The sequence below is a fragment of the Ornithodoros turicata genome, chromosome 3 (genome assembly GCF_037126465.1).
Source record: "Ornithodoros turicata isolate Travis chromosome 3, ASM3712646v1, whole genome shotgun sequence".
Classification (NCBI taxonomy): domain Eukaryota; kingdom Metazoa; phylum Arthropoda; class Arachnida; order Ixodida; family Argasidae; genus Ornithodoros; species Ornithodoros turicata.
Genome location: NC_088203.1, coordinates 99,554,111 through 99,576,069, shown reverse-complemented (window position 1 = coordinate 99,576,069; position 21,959 = coordinate 99,554,111). Strand labels below are relative to the sequence as shown.

Sequence of the window (21,959 nt, the reverse complement as noted above, 5' to 3'; positions counted from 1 at the left end):
TGAAGCTCCATTGAACTGCGTTGCTAGAGGAGAGAAGTCTTGACTTAGCGGGTCATTGAGGAACTTCCTTGGACATGTAAGTTCTTTTGCCACACACTTGAACGACCTGGCGTTATTCGACTAGTGTATTGTGTGACACATTCCCCTCCGTGCAAGGGATCTGAGAAGAACTTGTATGAATTCCAGAGATGACACGTTTTGACATAGCTGAACGTGTACCACTCTGGTTGTGGCACGCGTAAATAGGGCACTGTGTCCTTTGACGTATAGTAATCCCGCAAAGTCTATGCCCACCACCTGACATGGGAGACACGCGTAGTGGGAGCTGTCTATAAACATCTGCATATCGTACACTCGCTTATTATTCTTTTTAGTTCCCTCTTAGCGCCGTGACGTCATGGATAAATGGAGAGAGGACAGCAGAGAGGAGTGGGGGACAGGATGATTAGTATGCGTCCTGGGCTGACTTCAGGGGGAACTGTGCCGACATCCGTCTGGGGAGTCTTCGGGAAACCCAGGAAAGATCTCAGACAGCACAGTCTGTGTCGGGGTTCGAACCCGTGTCACCTCCCAGTCTGGGACCTGAAAGTGATCATCCTATAACCACTATGCCACGCTACGGGAGGTAGTTTTAGCTGGAAAGCAGACCTCACGAAGGTTGGGTAGGCCTCCATCGTGCTAAGAAGTCTTATCAAGACGAAAAACGTTATAAATGGGAATGGAAAAAGAAATGTCTGGGAGGAGCGAGGAGTCTTGCAGACACACGGTGTCAGAAGAACACGACGAAAGCAAAACATGAGAGTGGATAATGGAGGAACGCACACCGCGATAGGGTAGGATTCTAGAAGCCACGGCTAACGGTTGTGGTGGCGGGCTCGCAGTTGTCTGCCTCACAGAGGCGGGCAACGTTGCGATTGGTTGTTTTGTGCGTCCTCGGACGACATTTAAGGGAAGTGTGTCACTGACTTTCCTGAACTCCGACTTTCTCACTTTCGGGGACTTTCTTGAGGAAAATCCAGGAAAAACTCCGGACAGCACAGCCGGCACCGAGATTAGAACCCGGGCACCTCCCAGTGATCCACGTGACGCGGCCAGCACGCAAACCACTAAGTCGCGCGAGCTGGTGCTGACGGCTGTGCTTCTCGCTGCGAGGTTTTTCGTTTGCTCCAGAAGAAGTGTGTTCTGTGGCCAATGGACCATTTCTGCGTACGCGTATACGCATACCCAGCTACTTGTGGTGGCGACAGCCATACTCGTATATATGAAGACATGAGTTCGTTTGCATAAAAGTTGAGTACGAATTCTCAACAGCTTTAACAGCGCTTTTCGCACGAGCAGCGAGCGCGTGCTCAATGCACAGCCAAGGCTATTGAGACCGAGTCTGAGACTCCTGCACAAGTGTTATGCAAACGGGCCATGCGCTTGGCTGTGACCAGCTCGCGTGACTCAGAGGTTAGCGGGCTGGCTATGTCACGTCGAGACTGGGAGGTGCCCGGGTTCGAATCCCGTTGCTGTCTGGTGTTTTTTCTGGGTTTTCCTCATACTCTTTCAGACATATGTTGGCACAGTTCCTTTAGAAGTCGGCCCAGGACGCACATTCCCCCAGGGCGTCAGTCATGACGTTGGCCACCTCTGTGAGGCCGACAACGACGAGCCCTTTCACAACCACAACCACCTCCACCACCACTGTGATGCGACTTGGTGAGGCTTTTTCCCGCAATGTGTTGCGTCGTCGACTGCCGAAACATTCCAGGCATAAATGTCGGTGTACGATTCTTCCGCATCCCACCGGGAAAGCATCACCGAAAGAAGCCGGGGCTTTGGATTCGCGCCGTTGGGCGCACGAGGAAAGACGGATTCCAACGAAGAAATCACGTGTCACACTCTCCAACCACACTGTCTCCAACCTCTTTCTCCTTGCCGGTGTTTGCGCATGTGGTTTGACGCTTCTCGCAATGGATGTAATGTGTTGCGTCAAACTGTACGGGCATCGCCATGATCGTTGGCATGAAAACGTGGCACGTGGCACGTGGAAATTGTTTCGTGTGTTTTTTTTAGGTGCATCACGTGTTGTTTGCTTCCACAGGAGCAGGCTATACCATGCTAAACAAATGTTATCCTGCTATAGTTTTAATAAAATGCCAGCTAAGTCCACGTGGTGTTACTTCGTCACTTCGCCGCCAGGAATGACGCGTACATGGAAAAGGCAGAGAAAAGGCTACTTTTTGTGAAGAAGAGGATGACGAAGCAGAAAACGTGACTCGTGCCTCGTGGCTTCAAAAGCTCGTGAAATCAACAAAGAAGAAGAGCATCCTTCCCATTCTTCCCGCTTAGTCGTGTTTGCATATGACAGAGCGAAGTACGATGGGCGAACATTGGACGAGTCAGCAGACTCAGTCAGCTACGCAAGGCTTTTCCGATTCGGTAAGTAGTTCTGAATGCAGCTTTCGCTGTCCGTAGTGTTTTATGCTCATACTGAACAGCGTCTAGTCTTCTGGCAGCGTTGCCAGTTTTCAAAAATGATACGATAATGTCCTAAATGGCTTTCGTATTTTGCGTCTGGCGACGTTCTGTAGCTGCGATGCTGTAGCTCTGTTATTAGCATAACGGGCCATTTCATAAAATGTTAACTGAGCATGCACAAGACAGCGCCGTATATCGGGACTTCGGCGAAACAATTTCATTGTGATTCGTCGTCTGCCGTTCGTATCCACATGGCGTCCGGTTTCATATTTTTGCGGTTAGAGGCAACATTTCGAAATATTTTTGATAAACATAGTAGTAGCATGTTCGTTCAGAAGTCTCAAAGCAAAATACAGCAAGGGGGATACGTTGGTCTTTTTTCGGTTTCCGTGTGAACGACTGAACCTACAGCAGAAGTCCAATGTTTACTCGCTGCTCGGACACAGCACACCTGTAATAACCTTGTACCAGACTGTGATGCCAGAGCAGTACCCTCCAGGTACAATATTGAATTCCGGACGCTTAATGAACTTATCCAATATATATCCAATTAACCTTCCAATTCTGTGCCTCATCAATACAACCCTTTATGACCAACGGAGACGGCACATAGTTTTAGTTGACACCATGATTGACATCCATGTACTCCTTTACAAGTTAGTCGAGCGGTGGCGCCAGCTCTTTCTGAAAAGGCGGATTCAATTAATGCAGTGTCTTAATTGCCTGGGCTGGTTCCGTCACAATGAATGCAGCGCAATTGCGGTGGCGCTTCCATCAAGCTTTTATACTTCGGTCAAGCTGAGGTGCTCGTTCATTCGAAAAGTTTACGTCGTAGCACGTCAAGAACTGAGAACAATTTTGTTTCCCTTAGTCCAACTCCACTGAACACCTTTATACAGTAGACGATGTAGAGGCTCAAGGACGAGGCTGCCCCCGGAAGAAAGCGGTGATAAAAGTTCTGCCTATGTCCTGTGGCTGTGGGGCGTTACAAATGGCGCTAACCTTTTCCTCTGTTGGGTGAATGCTATTCTTATCGATACGATAGCCCAAGTACTGTATCTCATGAACTCCAAACGTGTATTTTTGTCCGCTCGTAGACGATGTACCGCTTAAGGTTTTCTGGTTCAATCATCGTAGAATAAGGCAGGTGCCGACAATGGAGAGAGTTTGTCGTAGCTATTCCTCAGCCGACTGTGCCCTGTATGGAACGTGGGTTTAGAGAAGTTTTGTAGTTTTTACAGTTCACCCATACATGACGTGACATCGAACATGGGCATGTCAGGTAACCTCTGTACAAAAGGTAGCTAGTAACATTGGCGTGGAGAGGAATTCATTTCATTTATTAAGACCTTTAGAGGCCCGAGGGCATTACATAACTCGCTCACAAGAGGCGTCCGATGTCTGCTCTCTGATCCCTTCTTTTTAATGCAGGCTAGAATGCTGGACGAAGAGTCCGGGATGGATTACACAATGGATTCAACTGCATATTTACAACAGGTAAAGAAGTGTGAGAAATGATGCGTACCTGACCGGCAGGGCGTGCGGTGCATCGGTAAAAACTGTTCATTAAAACTGTCCGGTATTAGGCTTGAGAAAAATTGTGTGAACGCCCGCTGTCTGGCACCAGTTTCGCCCTCTCTCAACTCACATTCTGACATTCACATTCACATTCGACATTCTGACGCTGTGAAAAGCGTTTTTAATAGTTAATCATAGCCATAGTCATATTGGAACGTCATCATGGCCGGACGCGTGCCCGGCATAGAAATCATAAGGAGAGAGGCTAGAAGAAAAGCTGGGAGAGAGTAATGGGGGGGAGCAAATAAGTTGTACGGAGGCGAGACCCTCTCCCAATGTCCAAGCCCGGGAGGCGCCATGATCGAGATTTTGGATTCGGCCGGATTGGGCCACCGCCTTTCCACGTGTAAACAAGGCGCGTTCGGCGCCATGGTATCCAATCCAACGAAAGTCGTCCTTGCTTCCTGTGGGCTCCGTGTGCCATGCCGTGTGCGAAGTGTGTTTGTTCTGTCTGCTCTCACGTGTGCGCTTGAATCGTGGCCTGTTCCGTAGGGAACGAGTGTCGTACGGTTTACACCTTGTGCTGCGACATGAAGAAACGGCTGCGACATGAAAAAACGAAAAAACATGAAAAAAAATTAGACACCGTTCGTAACACGCTAGGCCTAATGTATCGATCATGGCGGCTCCCATGTTAAGATGCCCCCCTTTGTTTCTAGTTATTATGAGCGTTCTGTGGTGCCTGGTCCCCGATCTTGAGCCCCCACGTAGCGATGGTCATCGTTAAACGCGCGGAGCCTCCTGAAGTATATCTTCAGATATTATCAGGGGCATACGAAGGAAATGAGCGAAATTCATCCTTCCCTCCCCTATCCCAAACCTTGAAATCACTATCTCTGCCTCTATCAAATCTGTTGTCAAAGCTTATTAACGTGACTAATCGTACGACCATTGTCAGCGAAAATACTGCATGGTAGATGGTTTCCAGAAATATATTTTCGTCTCCCCACCTTCACTTAGCATGACACCCAGGAACTCCCAGGAGAGCTTTGCCCACTTGATTCAAAGAGTTCTTGTTTGCTTCGACCCAAAAAAATCGCCATCATCGTCCCCTCTAGAATTTGTTTCGTTTTACATAGCCGCTACAGCTATGCGTTAACGAACATTTTGCGCGTTCTGAATGCGTATGTACAGGTTCCTCCGTCGGGTATATCCTCAGCGCAAATCTACATTGAAAGGGGGAACGGTGTACCAAAGGGGGAGAGGGTAAGCCAAAGGGGGAGGGGGATTAACGAGAGGTGTGCGCTGTGTCGAGCGCCAAGCTCTTCGCCAGGCAGTACGAGAATGACTAAGAAAAGCAGGGATAGTATCAGGCGTGCCAACTGGGCCCGCAACGGGGCAGCATATACACATGCGGTTGGTGTCTCATCTGGACAGTGAAGAGGAGACCCGAGACAGGTGTAAAATGACAGCAAACTAGATTTCTCAGAAGGATGTCTCGTGTCTAGATAGTGTCTAGAAAGAACTTCTTGAGGGCCCTGGTAATGTATATACCACCACGATGATAGTGTATACTTGTACGCATACGTTACAAACTTCGTTTTGCTTACCCATCGCTAGGGCATGTTAGACCTTCCCGACTTTGAGAGTGACTGTCATGGACGAAGTAAAATCGGGGGAAACTATTTATTTTGACAGGGAAAGCCGGCCAAAATGGGCGGCCAGGTAAATAGCTAAGTGGGTAGTCAAATTTCGGAGGTAGCCAGAACCAAGAGGTATAGGGTCACTGGTCTTCCGCCATCGCGCACACGATGTCACAGGCTGCTCACGAGATCGGCATCTCCCAGGAACACTTGTGGCAAAACAGTTTTGACCATGCGGGTGCCTGTAAGGCCAACCCACATGCGTATTCTAGCGCGTAACACGCTGCGTGTTACGCTAGGCGCAAAATTTCACGCACATAATTCGTTTTGTGCACGTGAAACAGCGCGTCAAGAGGATTCTCAGCTTCACGCTGTGCAAAAGAGTGGCCGGTCGAACCGAAGACTGGCCGCATATCACGCGTGCTCAGTGATTTATCCAGACGCCCCTACACCCCCTAAACAAGACACCCCCTTGCGGAGCCCCCCCAAGGACGAAATTCTGGGCAAACCACTGCGCGCCGCGCTGTTTTCACGGAGCGTTTCACACACCACGTGGGTCGACCTATAGATGTTCAAGTATTCGAAGCTTGTCAGACGAGACTTGAGCGGGCTGCAGGAGGTCTTCAAACGGCGGCAGTCAAGAAACATTGTTGAATGCAGCAATAAACAACACAGGACACAAGAATTTGACGCCACAGCTGCTTACTCACAACCAACAGAAGTCTTCATTCAGCACACACGAGGAAAACACCACCTGTGATGAACAGGTTTGAAACCCAGAACAATATTCAAATCTATACAACATTCATGCATACAACAATGTCTAGATACTAACTTCGACTTCGTACACTTGGGCAGTCAAGAAGTTGTGTAGAATGTACGCCTCAACGTTGCAGTTAGAACGTAAGAGGGGTGGCTTTCTGGGTCATTATGGAAGGCAGCGACGGAGTGCGGGTGACATTATGGCAGAGCCTATTGAGGATAGATTCTTCCCTCCTAGAGACTCGACTCCGGGTAGCGTACTCCATCGTTGGATCAATGGTCCCCATGGGAAACGCATCGGAAGCCTTCCAGATCTCGTGACAAGTCTCTTAGAGGGTGCGGACGGGTCACTCGTCGAGTACCTCTTCAATCGCGACTCTGTAGTATGTGCATTGAGGCTATGCACGTCAATGGTCCCCATGATCATGTTCTTTTCTCTCTTGCCCGCTGCACCATCTTCTCGGGAATATCAAATGTAGAAGGTAGCTAGTTGTTGCATAACCTCGTCCGTGAGGGGCTTATCCGCGACTCCCTCCTTGTGGCACTTGTGGCTTCCCTCGGTGTTGGTCCCTTGCTCTTTGTGCCTGCGAGGACATGAGTCTCGTAGCCGAAGTAAATTGAGGTCGGTTTCATCGCCGTCTGTAACGACTGAAACGTCGTAATGCCTTGGTGTCGCGTATAGAAGAGATGTATGCCATTGAGGCATCGTCTGCGAGCTGCTTCTGTCGTCATGAGACAGCTCTCTATTAGGCTAATGTCGTCGTCGGTAAGGTTTACTGAGTCGCCGTGGACGGGAACGTAATGTCCCTCTGAGTCTTCCTTGGGCGTTTTCAGGGCATCTCTGCAGGGCTTTGCACAGACGAAAGCTGACGCAAGTCTCCGCAGAGAACTGCGTTCATTCCACCGAACGGTTGTGCCGGAGGCGTTCGTCGACCTTTGTTAGCATATTCGACCCAATCCTGCTGACCTCGTCAATGATAAAGCATCTGAAGTCTTCGAAGACACATCGAAACCTGTTGGGATCGCTTTAGCGTAGTCCCTAGGGCTCCTTGGTGATCTTGAGGGCGTAGTGCATCTAACCCCACCGGCGTTTGCCTCTTTACCCGTCGTTGCCGTAGCAGAGAACGCGTTCGTGATGGATGCAGGGGCGGTTTGGAGCTGCTTGTAGGCCTTCTTTGCAGACATTGAACCATTGTACCATTGAACTGCGGATCACCTGCAAGATAGCAGCACGCTGATGTCTGTTGGGGATGTTCACTTCGAACTCCCTCTTTTGGTAGAATGCCATCGAAGACTGCTCAGAGTTTAACGAAGACGTTGGCGTTGAGAATTCGAACTGGAAGGAAGAGCATCAGCATATCTCTCTTGAAGTAGGGTGCGTTATCGGTACCGTATACGACGTGAACCGGATGACACGGGAGATGTCTCACTGTTGGTAGGTACCGGCAACGAACGTGTACCACACAATGAAGCCGGCTAGGCACACGGTGGCCATGTCGTAGGATCTTTGTCCTTTTGCACGACGTTTAGCTTTCATACGTTAGTGGACTCATCTTTAAGGTCCTCTTCTTCGATTGGCGCTTTTGTCTTTCTGAGCGCTCTTTGGGTGGAATGATCGAGATGAACAGTCTTACAACTGCGCTCGGAGAGGAGACACCTAGCGGCCTCTTGAGAGCCGATTTCGACGCCGTTCAAGACCCGAATGCCCAACTCTGATAGCCATGGAACAGGGCCTCCTCTTCAGATTCATTTCTCGGGGAATCTGGCGTTGAGCCATTGTTGTGCAGAGGCAGAGGCATGTGGCGTGTTGGAACTCTCTTGATTCTTCATGCTGCTCTCGCATACTGTGATGGGGGAAGGTAGGCCTGAAATGCGTCTACCGCAGCAACCTGTTCAACACAGATCATCTCATCTCATAGTTGGCTAGGAGCGCCCTGTGCAGCAAAGTTAATTTTTAAGAGTAGTACTCGAAGTGATAAATCGACATGACCTTTTTTTTTGTCCCCTTTCTCTCGCAAACCGGTAGATAGTGTGTTTCACCTGTCGTTTCACACCAACTCGTACTACGACGGAGTGCTCTTACTTATAGTATCTTCAGTCCGGACCGACGACTTCAGAAAATCCCAGTGTTGTTTGCGCACGCATTGCATCCTGGGCACTTGCTGAGCGGAGGACCGAAGAATAACCGTTCACGTTTCGCTGACCTTGACACGTCGTGGACACTGGACCGGTAGGGGAGAAATCGGAACAATTTGGGAGCCACCCGTTTCTTTCGTATTAGTAATCTCTCACAGTTCAAAGCGGCGCTAAGGACTCTCGGATTTTCTGAACTCGTCTAAGCCGGAGCGGTCTGAACTGGAGGAAGATGGAAGAAAAAAGCAACTGCGGATGCTGTAACGCTACGGTTTTTCTTCCTTCCTTCGTGGCGATTCGTTTGCGCGTGTGCGTTTCGACCAGTCAAAGGTACTCTTAAAAATGAACTTCGCCGCATAGCAGGCTCCAAGCCAGCCATCATCTCGAATGATATCGTTATCTGCCCTGATTTGTTTAAAACGGGAGGCGTACGCCTTTTTTGTGACACTTATTTTGTTCATAATTGTCACAAAAAAGGCGTACGCCTCCTGTTTTCAACAAATCAGCGCAGATAACGACATCATTCGACATGAAGGTTGGCTAGGAGCGTGCTATGCGCTGAAGTTCATTTCTAAGAGTGTAGAGCGCGCGCTCCAGAGCGAGAGCGATAGGCTGCTGCCAGTCGAAGGTGCTATTGGTCGGCCGAGAAACCTCGGATTCTGACAATAGAAGCTGAGCCCCTGCTACTTCAGCTTCTATAGAGCTATAGCCAGGGTGCCAAACCGGTTTCCGCAACTGAGCGCATGCACACTAAGTTTACTGATTTCACTGAGCGAAATCTACTGATGTGATAGAAGTCGTGCAGAAATCTCACTGCGTAGGATAAAGTGGTGACAAAGATAATCCAACATCCCGATACGACGTGCATCGAAAACACTGCGTAACGAACGACTGACTCCAGAAGGGATTTAGCGTGAAAAAAAGCTACTCCCTCGCTACCTACCTTATAAACAGTTCCGTGCAATAAATAAGATGATGACCAGTCCGCGGATCTGCATGTTTTGCATGCGTTTTCCCTTGTCATGCAGTTTTAATAATGCATGAAAAGATTGTGTTGTTTTGTTGTATGTTTTTGATAAAACTGGCAGGACGTCCGCATATACGCGCATATAGGTATTTTTGAAGTTCTGGTCAACCCGCAGGACCTTCCGCTCGGTATTGAGTGGTGGTCCTGGTGCCTGCTTACCTGAAGTGGTTTGCTTCCATATACAGGGTGTCCCAGAAAACGTGTCATTGAATTATAATAAAAAAAACTACACCACCTAGAGTCATGCGGTCAATGGCATTTGTTCTTACTGGGTTTTTGCCACCTCCTCATGTGAATGTCGTGTAACGTAAGTTTAATTATGTAAATTTTTGCGAGCTTAAGTCGGAAATTTGCCTAGTAAAGGTCACTTTTTTACCCCACCAATGTGAAGAGCGTGTCTAATTTAGTCAAATTAATGATAATTGCCAGGGATATTCAGGAGCTGTCCCTTCGGAAAAAATAGCCGAACATCATGCTCTACGGAGATCGCACAGAATAGCGCACGAGGAATTTTTCAGCGCAATCTTTGTCAGTCCGACGAAAGGAGGCTGGAAACCCAGCCCTCCCCGACATCGCAGAGAGAGATAAAACAGGCACGGCTTATCACGTCCGACTTTCGCTGGGATAATGCTTTCCCTCTCCCAATTTTAGGAACTGTTACTTTTTCTACTATCACTCTGTGGGGACTGGCTTCGGAACCTCCTTTCGTCGCACTGAGAGCGATTGCGCTCAAAAAGTCATCGCGCGCTATGGTCCGGTGCTCCGAAAAGCATGATATTCGGCTATTTTTTACGACGGGATAGCTCGTGAATATCACTGTGAATTATCGTGAATTTGAGTGAATTCGTCACGCTCTTCATATTGGTGGGGTAAAAAAGTGACCTTTACTTGGCAAATTTCCGAGTTCAGTTCGCAAATATCTACATAATTAAACTTGGAGTACATGACATTCACATTAGGAGGTGGCAAAAACCTAATAGGAACAAATGCTGTTGACCGCATGATTCTAGGTGGCGTAGTTTTTTTATTATAATTCAATGACGCGTTTTCTGGGACACCCTGTATGTAAACATATGTGACTGTGCGACGTTGAGAGAAGTTTCTCAGGATACAAGCACATTCTGACAGAAAAAAATCCGAGTTTCAACCACTGAATCTTTTACATTGTACAGTGCGTTGTAATCAAAACTACAAGTAGAGTCGTCCAATGTCTTCCATCGTGTTTCCATCATCTAGTCACTCACGGGAAGCGTTTGCAAGGGAACAGCCTCAGAAGACATGACATAGCGCAGCAAAATCAAACTGTCTTAGTTCATGCAGGTTTTATTGCATTTCATGCATATTTCGATGACTTTTGGTGCATATAGTCTGAAATGACATTCTTTTTTAGGCTTCGGAAATATGTAAGTGAATAAAATAAAATAGCTGATGACTTAATTCACTTCATCCGTATCTTTCCAGGACGAGGTGCTAGAAGCGGATGAAGAGTCAGGAGAAAACTTGTGTCTTATTGTGGCTATCGGCTTATTTATGGCAACCACCACTGCATTCTTACTTGCGATCTGGCTCATGAACGAATCTCGAGGAATCCCACCAGAGGATCAGACAGTACCTCTTCCCCCTCTACAGACAGCCACTTTACCCAAAAGCAGTCCCAGTCGCAAAACGGACATTAGGACAGCGACAACGCCGAACATACCCATGGGAACGACGCTACCTGTAACTTGGCCACCTCCTCCAACAGCTTCCACGATAACCACGAGTACAACTTCCACGACAGCGACTCCAAGTACTGCAACTCCGACGACAACAAGTTCAACAACTTCGTCGACAACTTCCACGACAACAACTTCTACAACAACTTCGACGACAACAACTTCTACAACAACTTCTACAACAACTTCGACGACAACAACTTCTACAACAACTTCGACGACAACAACTTCTACAACAACTTCGACGACAACAACTTCTACAACAACTTCGACGACAACAACTTCTACAACAACTTCGACGACAACAAGTTCAACTTCCACGACAACCACAAGTACTACAACTTCTACGACAGCGACTCCAAGTACTCCAACTCCGACGACAACAAGTTCAACAACTCCGACGACAACAACAACAACAACAACAAGTTCTACAACAACTTCGACAACAACAAGTTCTACAACTTCGACAACAACAACAAGTTCTACAACAACTTCGACGACGACAACAAGTTCTACAACAACTTCGACGACAACAAGTTCTACAACAACTTCGACGACAACAACAAGTTCTACAACAACTTCGACGACAACAACAACAAGTTCTACGACAACTTCGACGACAACAACAAGCTCTACAACAACTTCGACGACAACGACAACAAGTTCTACAACAACTTCGTCAACAACAACAAGTTCTACAACAACTTCGACAACAAGTTCTACAACTTCCACGACAACGACGACCTCTACAACCACAACGACGTCTACAACTACCACGTCACAATCGCCTAGCACTGCAAGCAACGCCCCCGCTGGAGTCCCTAAATTGTGCGATACTGAGGACTGCAACCACATGAGGTACCTTATGGGCGTATCTGTGGACACAACAAAGGATCCTTGTGAAAACTTTTACCACTTTGTTTGCAATGGCGCGTTCTCTTACCGACCACTGGCTCAATGGTACACTACCATTGGAGGTGGGAACCTTGGCATTCTGTCCTACAATGTCACCATCGCCATAAAAGACGGCTTCGATAATGAAGTGGTTCCAACTTCCGGACAAACAGGATACCAAAAATCTGTCCACTACTATAAGAGTTGCACTAGTTCACAAGGCCAATCGTCAATAGTCGGCACCATCCGGGATTTTTTAACGCAGCACGGCATGGGCTTCAACCCCAGCGTCGTGATGAACCCGTTGGATATCCACATGAACTTTCTCCTTGTCTATTGTATTCCTTTGATATTTTCTATGGAACAAGTTAGAGCAGTCGGCGATCCAAGATGGCACATACTGATAACGGATCATCGAGACTTTACTTCATCGAAAGCGGAAGTGACTAATGTAGGTCAACGCCGGAATGATATCAACAAGGTTTTATCGAAGATATTCCCTGGTCAAGTTTACGATGTGAATAATATCGTGGACGTGGAAAAGAAAATAGTAGATTTGTCGAACAACTACGTTGACGGTTACTATCATAAGCCTTCATTGTCGGCGATGTGGGACGATGACGACCCCGGTCTGCGGTTGCCTTGGAACCAAGCCCTGTCGAAGAACTCGCGCGAAAAACTCAAAAATAGAGCCTCACATATATCGGCGACTGAATATTACCTGTTCCTAAAACTGTTCGGCAAAAACAAGGAGGTTCAAGAAAATGATCTTAAGCGCTACTTTACGTGGAGAAGCGCGCACTACCTCTACGGAGCGGCTTTATTTGACATTCCGGTTAATGGCTTCAAGGTTACATGCCTCGACAATACTCTCAACCAATTACCAAATGCTGCGAGTTCTAAGGTTCTTTTCGGCCTTGTCAACGAATCGAGAATAGATCAAGTTGAAGATATGACGGGTGCAATAATTAAAGAAGTGACTGAATCCTTCAGAACATCCTCCTGGATCAATAAGGCAACACAGACTAAAGCACAAGAAAAGATCAAGCAGCTCTTCAAAAGTATTGGTTACATGCCTGAACTGGACACTGAGCAAAAAGTCGATGCTTTCTACCAAGCACTCCCCGACTTGACCGGTAATTTTATGGATGCCTACCTGGAAGTAAACAAGTTCAAGACAACAAAGATCTGGCAGTTTGTAGAGAGTGACGCGGACAATTTTATGACCAAAGGAGAATCACCTGCTCCAATATACCGTGTCAACGCTGCTTACTCAGCCGTGCGCAATGACATAGTAATCCCGCCGGCCATCATGTTGAGACCGGCGTTTGCCTTTGGAGCACCTCCAGAAGTCAACTACGGTGCTCTGGGTGCAATACTAACGCACGAAATAATGCACGGCTACGACCTGGAGGGAAAAGATTATGATGGGCAGGGTATAAATACCTCCTGGTTCAGCAGTACTGCCGAGTACGACAAACGGACTACGTGTCTCAACACGAGTATTGAGGAGTCTCCAAAGGCAAGGCGTTATAAAGACTACCCCCACGAGTACCTTGCAGACAACATGGGTAGAACTTCGCTATGGAACGCGTACAAGAAGGCCTCTGTTAATCCCAGTGTGTCGCTGGGCAATGTGAAGGGGCTCACGCCCGACAAAATATTCTTTGTTTCTTGGTGTCTATTGTGGTGCGGGGTGGCAGCTCCAGATCCAACCCATCCACCACCTGTCGAGAGGTGCAATGTGCCTCTAAGGAATTCTGACCACTTTAGTGCAACATTCTCTTGCCGCAAGGACGAGCCCATGAACCCATCACAAAAGTGTCATTTCTGGTAATTTCGGTGTCCTGCCCTTGATGTTACATTGATGTTCTTATAATGACTAATTCACACGCGTGGGTTGCATGGAACTTCGGATTGTCGGCTGCGTGGCATTCGGCGAAACTTCAGCGTCGAGTGGCGGTCGACCGAGTCCTCCTGGACGAGCACTTCACTGTTTTGCAGGCTCCTGTACGTCATACAGCCGTATACAGCCACGGTCGTTCCCGCGAATGTTATCCTTAAAGCAAATTGTCATATTAACGTTTATTGCATTAACATATTTTATTTGTACAAATATGTGAAATACATACATTGGTTCGTGGGGAAAAAGCTGCTAGAAACAGCTTGACAAGCCCCACATACCAGTAACACATATATTCATTTCATAGTAACACACGTGGTGTCGTACCATGCCCTTGCCATGCTTTGAAAAGTTGACTAATACGACTAATGAGGCATTTTAAAAGGATGCGTAATGGTTGATGTGTTTCGAAAAATGTGGTAGATACGTTTACTTAGTGCAGTTCTAGACTGCAGCATGACTGCAGCAAGCCGCTATGACCGTATGATATGGTCAAGTACGCTGCTCTTCACTGCACGACAGACTGAGTCTCCCAGAAAGTGGTCCCACGTTTTGGCCGCTATAGGTCCGTTCGGCTCTGCCAGAGGGCGCTCCTCTGGCTATTAATGGGTCATGCCTATACCTGAAGCTCCACCCACTTTTCAGCTTTCTGACCAATAGAGGCTTGAAATATAGGGCGCTACCATCAACATATCCTCACTATTTGCCCGCCTATCGAGCATGGGCAGTGCCATTTTGGGTGGCAAGTGGATTGGATGGGATTGAAATGGATACCTCTCGCTATCTGCAAAATTAGTGGATTCTTGGTGCAAATTTGACGAACGCCACCTAGGGTGCTTCCGTTGTACTGCTGCCGGCAGGACCTCCTGCTGGGGGGCACATTCTGTCGTCGGTAAGATTTTGAAACAAATCTACATGAATTGTTGGAATATAAAAGGCAAGAATGATTATATCCATGAAATCCAGCAATTAAATTGTGCAGCAAGATTGTGCAGCACAGTGCCGTTTTTGTTATGATTTCGTTGTGATCGCCGTGTTCACAAGGCCTAACACTGACGAAAAAACTTCGGTTAGATATCGGTGGGTGAGCATCAGTTGAAACTGATTTCCAAGAAACATATACGAGGGTGTACATTTCCAGCGTAAGATCAGAGTAGTCTGAAAATTTTTTGTCACGCAGTCCCCGCTTCACTGTGTTTGTTTTCGTCGCCATTTTGGGTGACATTGAAGTGTCATGGCGGCCCCCTTCATAAAAAGCAAACCAATCAGTGGAGCGAAACTGTGATTGACAGGTCGAGCCTCTTTTTGTGACTCCTCCCAATGGCCATACTCCCTTTTAATATACGGCTCTGCCGCCATCCACTGCCGCACTCAGCGCCACTTGTGGCGATAGCGCTAAGTTTTCATAAGTAGCACGTCGTCTAATCATGCACACGGTACGCTTTGTGTCAGGGTGATCAGGCTCTGTCGCGTTAAAGAAATCGAATATTTTAAGTTCGAGGAAGGGATACCAGACGACTCCCCGGTTCCGCTCGGCCGCTCCGCGAACGCTGAGGCGGCGCCACTTCGGATATCCCGCGAAACTTTCATCAACTTTCATCATGTCAGCTGGGTAGACTTCCTGGAGGGGGTCTGCCCCCCACCCCCACCCCACCCCCAGTCGGCGCTTTGTAGGTGATTGATTTGGATGATTTGAATCCATCACCACGCTGTCTGCAGACGACCAACTGCAGTTTCACGTGAGTGCTGTCGGGTTCAATAAAGCATAACCTTAAAAAAAAAAGGAAAACATTTCCAATGCGCCTGTCAAAAAAGAAAAAGGACAGAAAACAAAACCCCAATCTTTTAAAGGAAATAAAGGGAAAATGCCACTCGAATATCAACACCCCGACGGTAGCCGACAGCAGTCAACCACGTCGTGCTCCCTCTCTGTATTGGGGTGTAGTTTGGGTATACAGTAGTTAGGGGTTAGCTGTCAGCCATATGCGCGCGCGCGCGACTCGTTCCTGACTTGCTGCGCTGTTCCGCTGAGCAGTTCCGGTTTCGATATCGGTGATACAGCGGCGCTGTTCTTCTGTGATTCTGCTAGGCTACGGCTACGGCTTGGTTAAGTACGATAACTTCCGGTCGTGCTCGCCACGGTGGCTTTGAGTGTTTGAGGGAGGTTTTATGAAAAATAGCGAGGCAATGTCCACACAGACCCAGCCAGATCCACTTTTTGATATTAAGAACGCGTACTATATTGGGAACTACCAATTTTGCATAAATGAAGCACAGAAAGGAAAGGTAAGCACACACTCCGTGGTAAATATCCAACTAGCATTTTACATCGTGCTTCAAGCGTCTCCGTAATTATATTGTACAGTTTTGAGCATTCTGTGATGTTCAGGACGATATGCTTTCAGCCTGTCAGCCCCGAATACAAGCTCGAACGAGATGTGTTCCTTTACCGAGCCTACATTGCCCAGCGAAAGTATGGTGTTGTACGTGATGAAATCTACAGTACAGCATCAGAGGAGCTCCGTAACTTACGACTCCTTGCTGACTACATGTCCGGAGACAGAACGTTGAAGTAAGCGCCGAACGAACTCATATAACCGTTCATTTTTCACTGTGCTCGTGACTTCCGTCTAGAGATGGTATCGTGAAGGAACTGGAACAACAGACCAGGGCGATGAATTCAAATAATGTTGTCCTGCCCCTCGTGGCTGCAACGATCTACTACCACGAACAGGTACATTTGGTGTGATTATTTGTTGTTCTCAGTTGCTATATACAGTGCGTATCCTGCTCATTTGAAACTGTCAAATCTTTTTATGCAAATTAACAAATGTCAGTGTGCCACTGTGTTTTCCCCTTATACCTCTCATGTATTTCTTCATGGTATATAAAAACTTGCCATTTCCGCCTCCACCTATCTTTCAACCTTAGAACTACGAGACGGCTCTGAGAATGCTACATCAGACAGACTCGCTGGAATGGTATGCTGAACTATCCTGATAAGTCTCATCTCGGAGTTCCACTGACAAATCACCATTTTTGCTTGCAGTTCAGCTTTGACACTGCAGTGTTACCTAAAATTAGACCGACTTGACCTAGCAAAGTAAGTATTCTCCGCTAGTCATCCTTAACAGTGATGTATCCAGGCACCCTACACCACCCCGACACCCCCAAATGTTTTATGGTACCCCAAAGCTATCTTACGTGTGCATTCCATGCATGTCAGTAATGATACATTGATCTGTTGCAGTGTAACTGTCATAAGAATCACACACAAAAAAAAATTACTTTTTTGTTATTTATAACTAATAATAACTACAGTCATCCTTTTCTTTACAATACCCCTCCCGTGCTTGGGCTTCTGGATAAGCTACCGTATTGCACCCAGGAAACGTACATGCTGCAGTTTCACAGCATTACTTTCGTAGCAGCAATTTATCCAGCCCCTAACATAAATATAGTAATGTCTCGCTTATCCGGAGTTCAAGTGTTCAGAAATCCAGAGTGCATTACTGGGAACGAACCCGCTACCGTTAGATTGCGTCTCAGTTATCCGAAGCTCGTCATCCGTGTCCAGACAGCAAGTACGGGGACCAATCTTCTAGGTCCTTGGTCATTCTGATTTGCTAATTAAGAAATGTGAATGGAATTTAGGGAACTTAGGAATTCACCTCAAGTTGAGAACACCTGCGCTAGCACCTTTGGATTTAATTTTAACTTCAGTTTCTGCTAACGCAAAAAAAAAAATAGTTTAGATTCCCTTTGAGCCCTTGTTTCCTGTGGAGTCAGGGTAGTTCCGCTATCATTTTCCGGTAACAAACCCTAGTTTTCTGTAGCTTGGATGCCTGTTTTCAGTTTTGCTTGTAGAGTAAACTTCCGTTGATTCAGCCCTGACGGGAATGTCCAATTTGGTTGAATCATCCGAAGGTGGAATTAAAATATAGGCGGAAAAATGAACGAGGTCAATGTCACTTTTGTGCGTTCGTGTGCTCTTGCTCGTGCTTGATACGCGCACGCGCCCATACTACCCGCTCTCGGCGAAATCGTCTTCAGCTTCGCTTCCGCCATCTTGCGCGGGCCGGACACAGCAAAACTGCCACCTGAGCTTCAGGGCAAACTTTTCTGTTGCTATGTGCGGTACAATGCAGGTACCTGGTCCCCGGTACCCCTGGTGCCCCGGACGCATCGATCAAATTGTACGACGTGGACTGCTTTCACGTTCAAAATAACAAACTTTTTTAACAATAGAAACATGCGGGCATGCGAACGGGACCCTTGAATTCGATCGAATTAAACAAGAACACGAATTACCGGAAGCAGTATTAATGGAAGTCTACCGTACTGTTATCAACTAACATGTATCCTGTGCCCTAGGAAAGAGCTAAAACGCATGCAGGAGAAAGATGATGACGCAACCCTGACCCAGTTGGCACAGGCCTGGGTGAACCTCTCTTCCGTGAGTGATGGAAACAGTGCTCCTTGCGAAACTTTCTTTTTCTCGTCCTTCTTCTTGCATTTCTCGATATTCTCGTTTGCCTCGGAATTCAGGCCTGTAACTGAGATGACCCTTGGCTGCAATGACTCCTTTTAAAGGGAGGCGAAAAGCTTCAAGAAGCATTCTACATCTTCCAAGAATTGGCGGAGAAGAACACCACCACACCTCTCCTGTTGAACGGACAGGCAGCTGCTTACGTTGCTCTCGGAAAGTATGAAGAGGCAGAGTCTTTCCTCCACGAAGCCCTCGAGAAGGTACAGGACTGCAGCCCGGGATATTCTGTGCATATTTTGAACCAGGTCCCCCAAAGGTCGCCATTTCCCATGTATTTGTTCCTATCCCGATGCGTGCAATGCCGGAGGCCGCCCTTAGATACCCCATTGTTACCAGACGTTGGCTTGCGTTAAATTGTAGCGCGCTAAAGATCCAGTTGAAGTACAATCCAAGCCAGGTCAAGTCACCGAAGGAGAAATGGGCGCCTCGTACGACAGGTACGCTATGTGATGCACGCAGCCGTGCACTAGATCCTTCCGATTGCTCAACACGTTTAAAAACGGGACCAGAAAGTGAAACACGACACAGAAAGTTGTTATACGCGTTTTATTTGGACATATAAAGACTAGATTCATTCGCAGAAACAACAAAAACATTTTGCCGCTAAACTTAGCACGCTGAAGTGATCCGGAACGGCAACAGTGGGGTATCTAGTGGCGGCCTTCTTCGTTGCACGCTTTTCCGAGGTGAGTTTGGGGGACCTGTTTTGAACATTGTGTTCTGGGGTCAAACCACGTAAACTCTGCCGGTCAAAGTGGTCAAAGTGGCGACGAGGCAAATCGGAGGGTCAAAAATGGGTTTTTGGTATGCTTAGAGCTCTAAAGCACCAGCTTGTCTCCTCCGTCATCTTATAGAGCCTGAAGTTTTCGGGAAATATTTTTTTCTAAATTCGGGGGGTAAAAAATCGGGTAAATAAACATGTGCACTAAATTTATGCGAATTAGGGTGAAAAAACTTCCATTACGCTAAAATTGGGGAGAAATCGGGCTCAGTTAATTCAAACTAACTGTAGCGGTTTGGTACAAACGGTGATGCAACTACATTTTTCTGCCAAACAAGTAAGATGGGCATACCTACAGACATCCCAGAGAGGGCAATTTGCCTGGGAAAAATCGGGTTTCACCCTAAAGAGGCAACCTTCAATTCGGGGTGCAAATTCGGGGAAGAATCGGGTAAAACCCTAAAACTTCAGGCTCCAGTCATCTATGTCATGAAAAAATGGCTAGGAAGCAAGCGTGCTGGTGAAGATGATTCCAAGTCTTGGGGGGGTTTACGTGATGCATCTATGTCATTTTTTGCGCTTCCACTCTTCTACATGTCATACCGGCACGCCCAAAATATCAGCGTTACTTACAGCTCTCGCGATAAGCCATATTCACCCTATCCAAGCGGAAACATATCGTTGCTGTCATTTTGATGTCTTGCATGCAGGATAGTAACCACGTGGAGACCTTGATCAATTTGGTGGTCCTGTCGCAGTACCTGGGAAAGACCCCCGAGGTGAGATCCTGAACGGCAAACCCTTCACTGCCTCTCACGCATGACTGTCCGTTTTTTACACGCATTCTTTTCATGATAGCTACTAGAGAGCAATCTGCAGCACATGGCTAAGCAAATGCAGAGGACACCTTTTACTCTGAGCCATCCTTTTGAAGAGCTTAAATTGAGGCGTCCAGCGATGTTGCACACGATAGCTTCACCTGAATCTCCTATGCACTGTTAGCAACTTGTATCTGTCTTCCTGTGTGTTGTTTGAGCTGTAAGGATAAGTAAGCCCCGAGCTTTATGAAGAACTGAAATTGAGAGGGCAACAAATACAGCTCTCTACCAACTTCCAAAAGTTTTCCTTGCTTCATCCCGAATATTAATACATAGGGCCTGACTTTTTAGGGTTAAACCCGTATCCGCCTGATATTTACCCCCCCGAACGAAATCTGTAAAATTCAGGTTTAACCTGAATCTACCCGAAAACATCCGGGTCGCGTGGCACACTCATAAGCGTGCATTAAAATAAAGTTTGATAACATTGCTAAACATTAGTTCCATGTTAAGACAAATTTTTATTAAACGAAAAAAAATCACCCGAATACACCCGTATTCCTGACGACAGAATATGCCGTAACGGGATTTAACCCGAATACACCCGAATTTTTAAATGAAAAATATCACCCGATATTTACCCCCCGAATTTGGCCGAAAATAAAACCCGAAAAAGTCAGGCCCTATTAATGCAACTATGGAGCAGTTGTGCATCAATTGAATGATGGCAGTACATCACCTAAATTCAACTGCCTTCTTTACTTGTTCAGTGTGACTGGACTGGACTTGACTTGTGCCTTCTTGGCTTGTTGCTGAGCTGTGTAGTCAGCTGTCCTCGGACATGTGTTTTTGTTATTTTAAAAAAAATTCTGTTTCCTTCAGTGTTGTAGAGTGCATGTTGGTTTGCATTACCTTTGCCAGTCATAGTAATACATAATACGTACAACTAGCTGCCTTGCACTCTCTTCTTTAAGGTAACCAGCCGACTTTTGAGCCAGCTGCGGGACTCCAACTACAGTCATCCGTTTATAAAAGAATATCAAAGCAAGGTACGTTGCTGCTTCAGTGTTTAAAATGACACTGTGCGCATGTATATTAAGCATCCTTTCTGCTCTACCAGGAACACGAGTTTGACAGGCTCGTGAAGCAGTATGCACCTTAAGGTGGCTCGCCAAGGCATTCCTACCATCCCAGGTACATCTTCCTTCAAAAATAAACAATTTACCGTTCAGAACTTCTGTGATGTAAGTGTGTCACCTTGCACTCTTGCACGACTTTAGTGTGTAAAGCCGGACAGCGCTGGTCATATGCCTTACAGGGAAGGATACTGATAAGGTGTCCCCGACAGTGTCAAACATTGTTGAGATTTCAGTTCAACATTTCAGCTATCCACTCACTCTGGGAATTTCGAGCTATAATTAGCCTGCTGTGGTGGAAGTATGCCAGTCTGAAATATTTTTCCCAGTAAGATTCTTTGTCCCGGTCCAGCCCTTGTACTCTTGCTTCATCGGTAGAGCCTCAAGTTTTAGGGTTTTACCCAATTCTTCCCCGAATTTTCGCCCCGAATTGAAGGTTGCCTCTTTAGGGAGAGCCCCAGGAAATTGCCCTCCCTGGGATGCCTGTAGGAACGAACGAACTTGTTTGGCAGCAAATGCACTTGCATCACCGTTTGTACCAAACCGTTAAAGTTAGTCTGAGCAACTGAGCCCAATTTCTCCCTGATTTTAGCGTACTGGAAGTTTTTTCACACGAATTCGCATGAATTTAGTGCACGCGTTTATTTACCCGATTTTTACCCCCCATATTTTGCGAA

General features: G+C 47.0%; 2 protein-coding genes across 2 annotated transcripts; both read left to right on the top strand.

Annotated features, from left to right (window-relative positions):
- The first annotated feature begins 12,114 nt into the window (after window positions 1–12,114).
- LOC135389763 (neprilysin-1-like) lies at window positions 12,115–13,992 on the top strand. The gene has a single exon (XM_064619794.1). The coding sequence runs from the start codon at window positions 12,115–12,117 to the stop codon at window positions 13,990–13,992; it is 1,878 nt and encodes a 625-aa protein (XP_064475864.1).
- A 2,167-nt stretch (window positions 13,993–16,159) lies between these two features.
- On the top strand, window positions 16,160–21,384 carry LOC135388976 (coatomer subunit epsilon-like). Its single transcript, XM_064618866.1, has 10 exons — window positions 16,160–16,344; window positions 16,464–16,630; window positions 16,693–16,792; window positions 16,990–17,039; window positions 17,108–17,161; window positions 18,433–18,514; window positions 18,652–18,807; window positions 20,039–20,107; window positions 21,121–21,195; window positions 21,267–21,384. Exons 1-10 carry the CDS (start codon window positions 16,228–16,230, stop codon window positions 21,306–21,308), a joined length of 912 nt encoding a protein of 303 aa, XP_064474936.1. The 5' UTR covers window positions 16,160–16,227; the 3' UTR covers window positions 21,309–21,384.
- The last annotated feature ends 575 nt before the right edge of the window (window positions 21,385–21,959 follow it).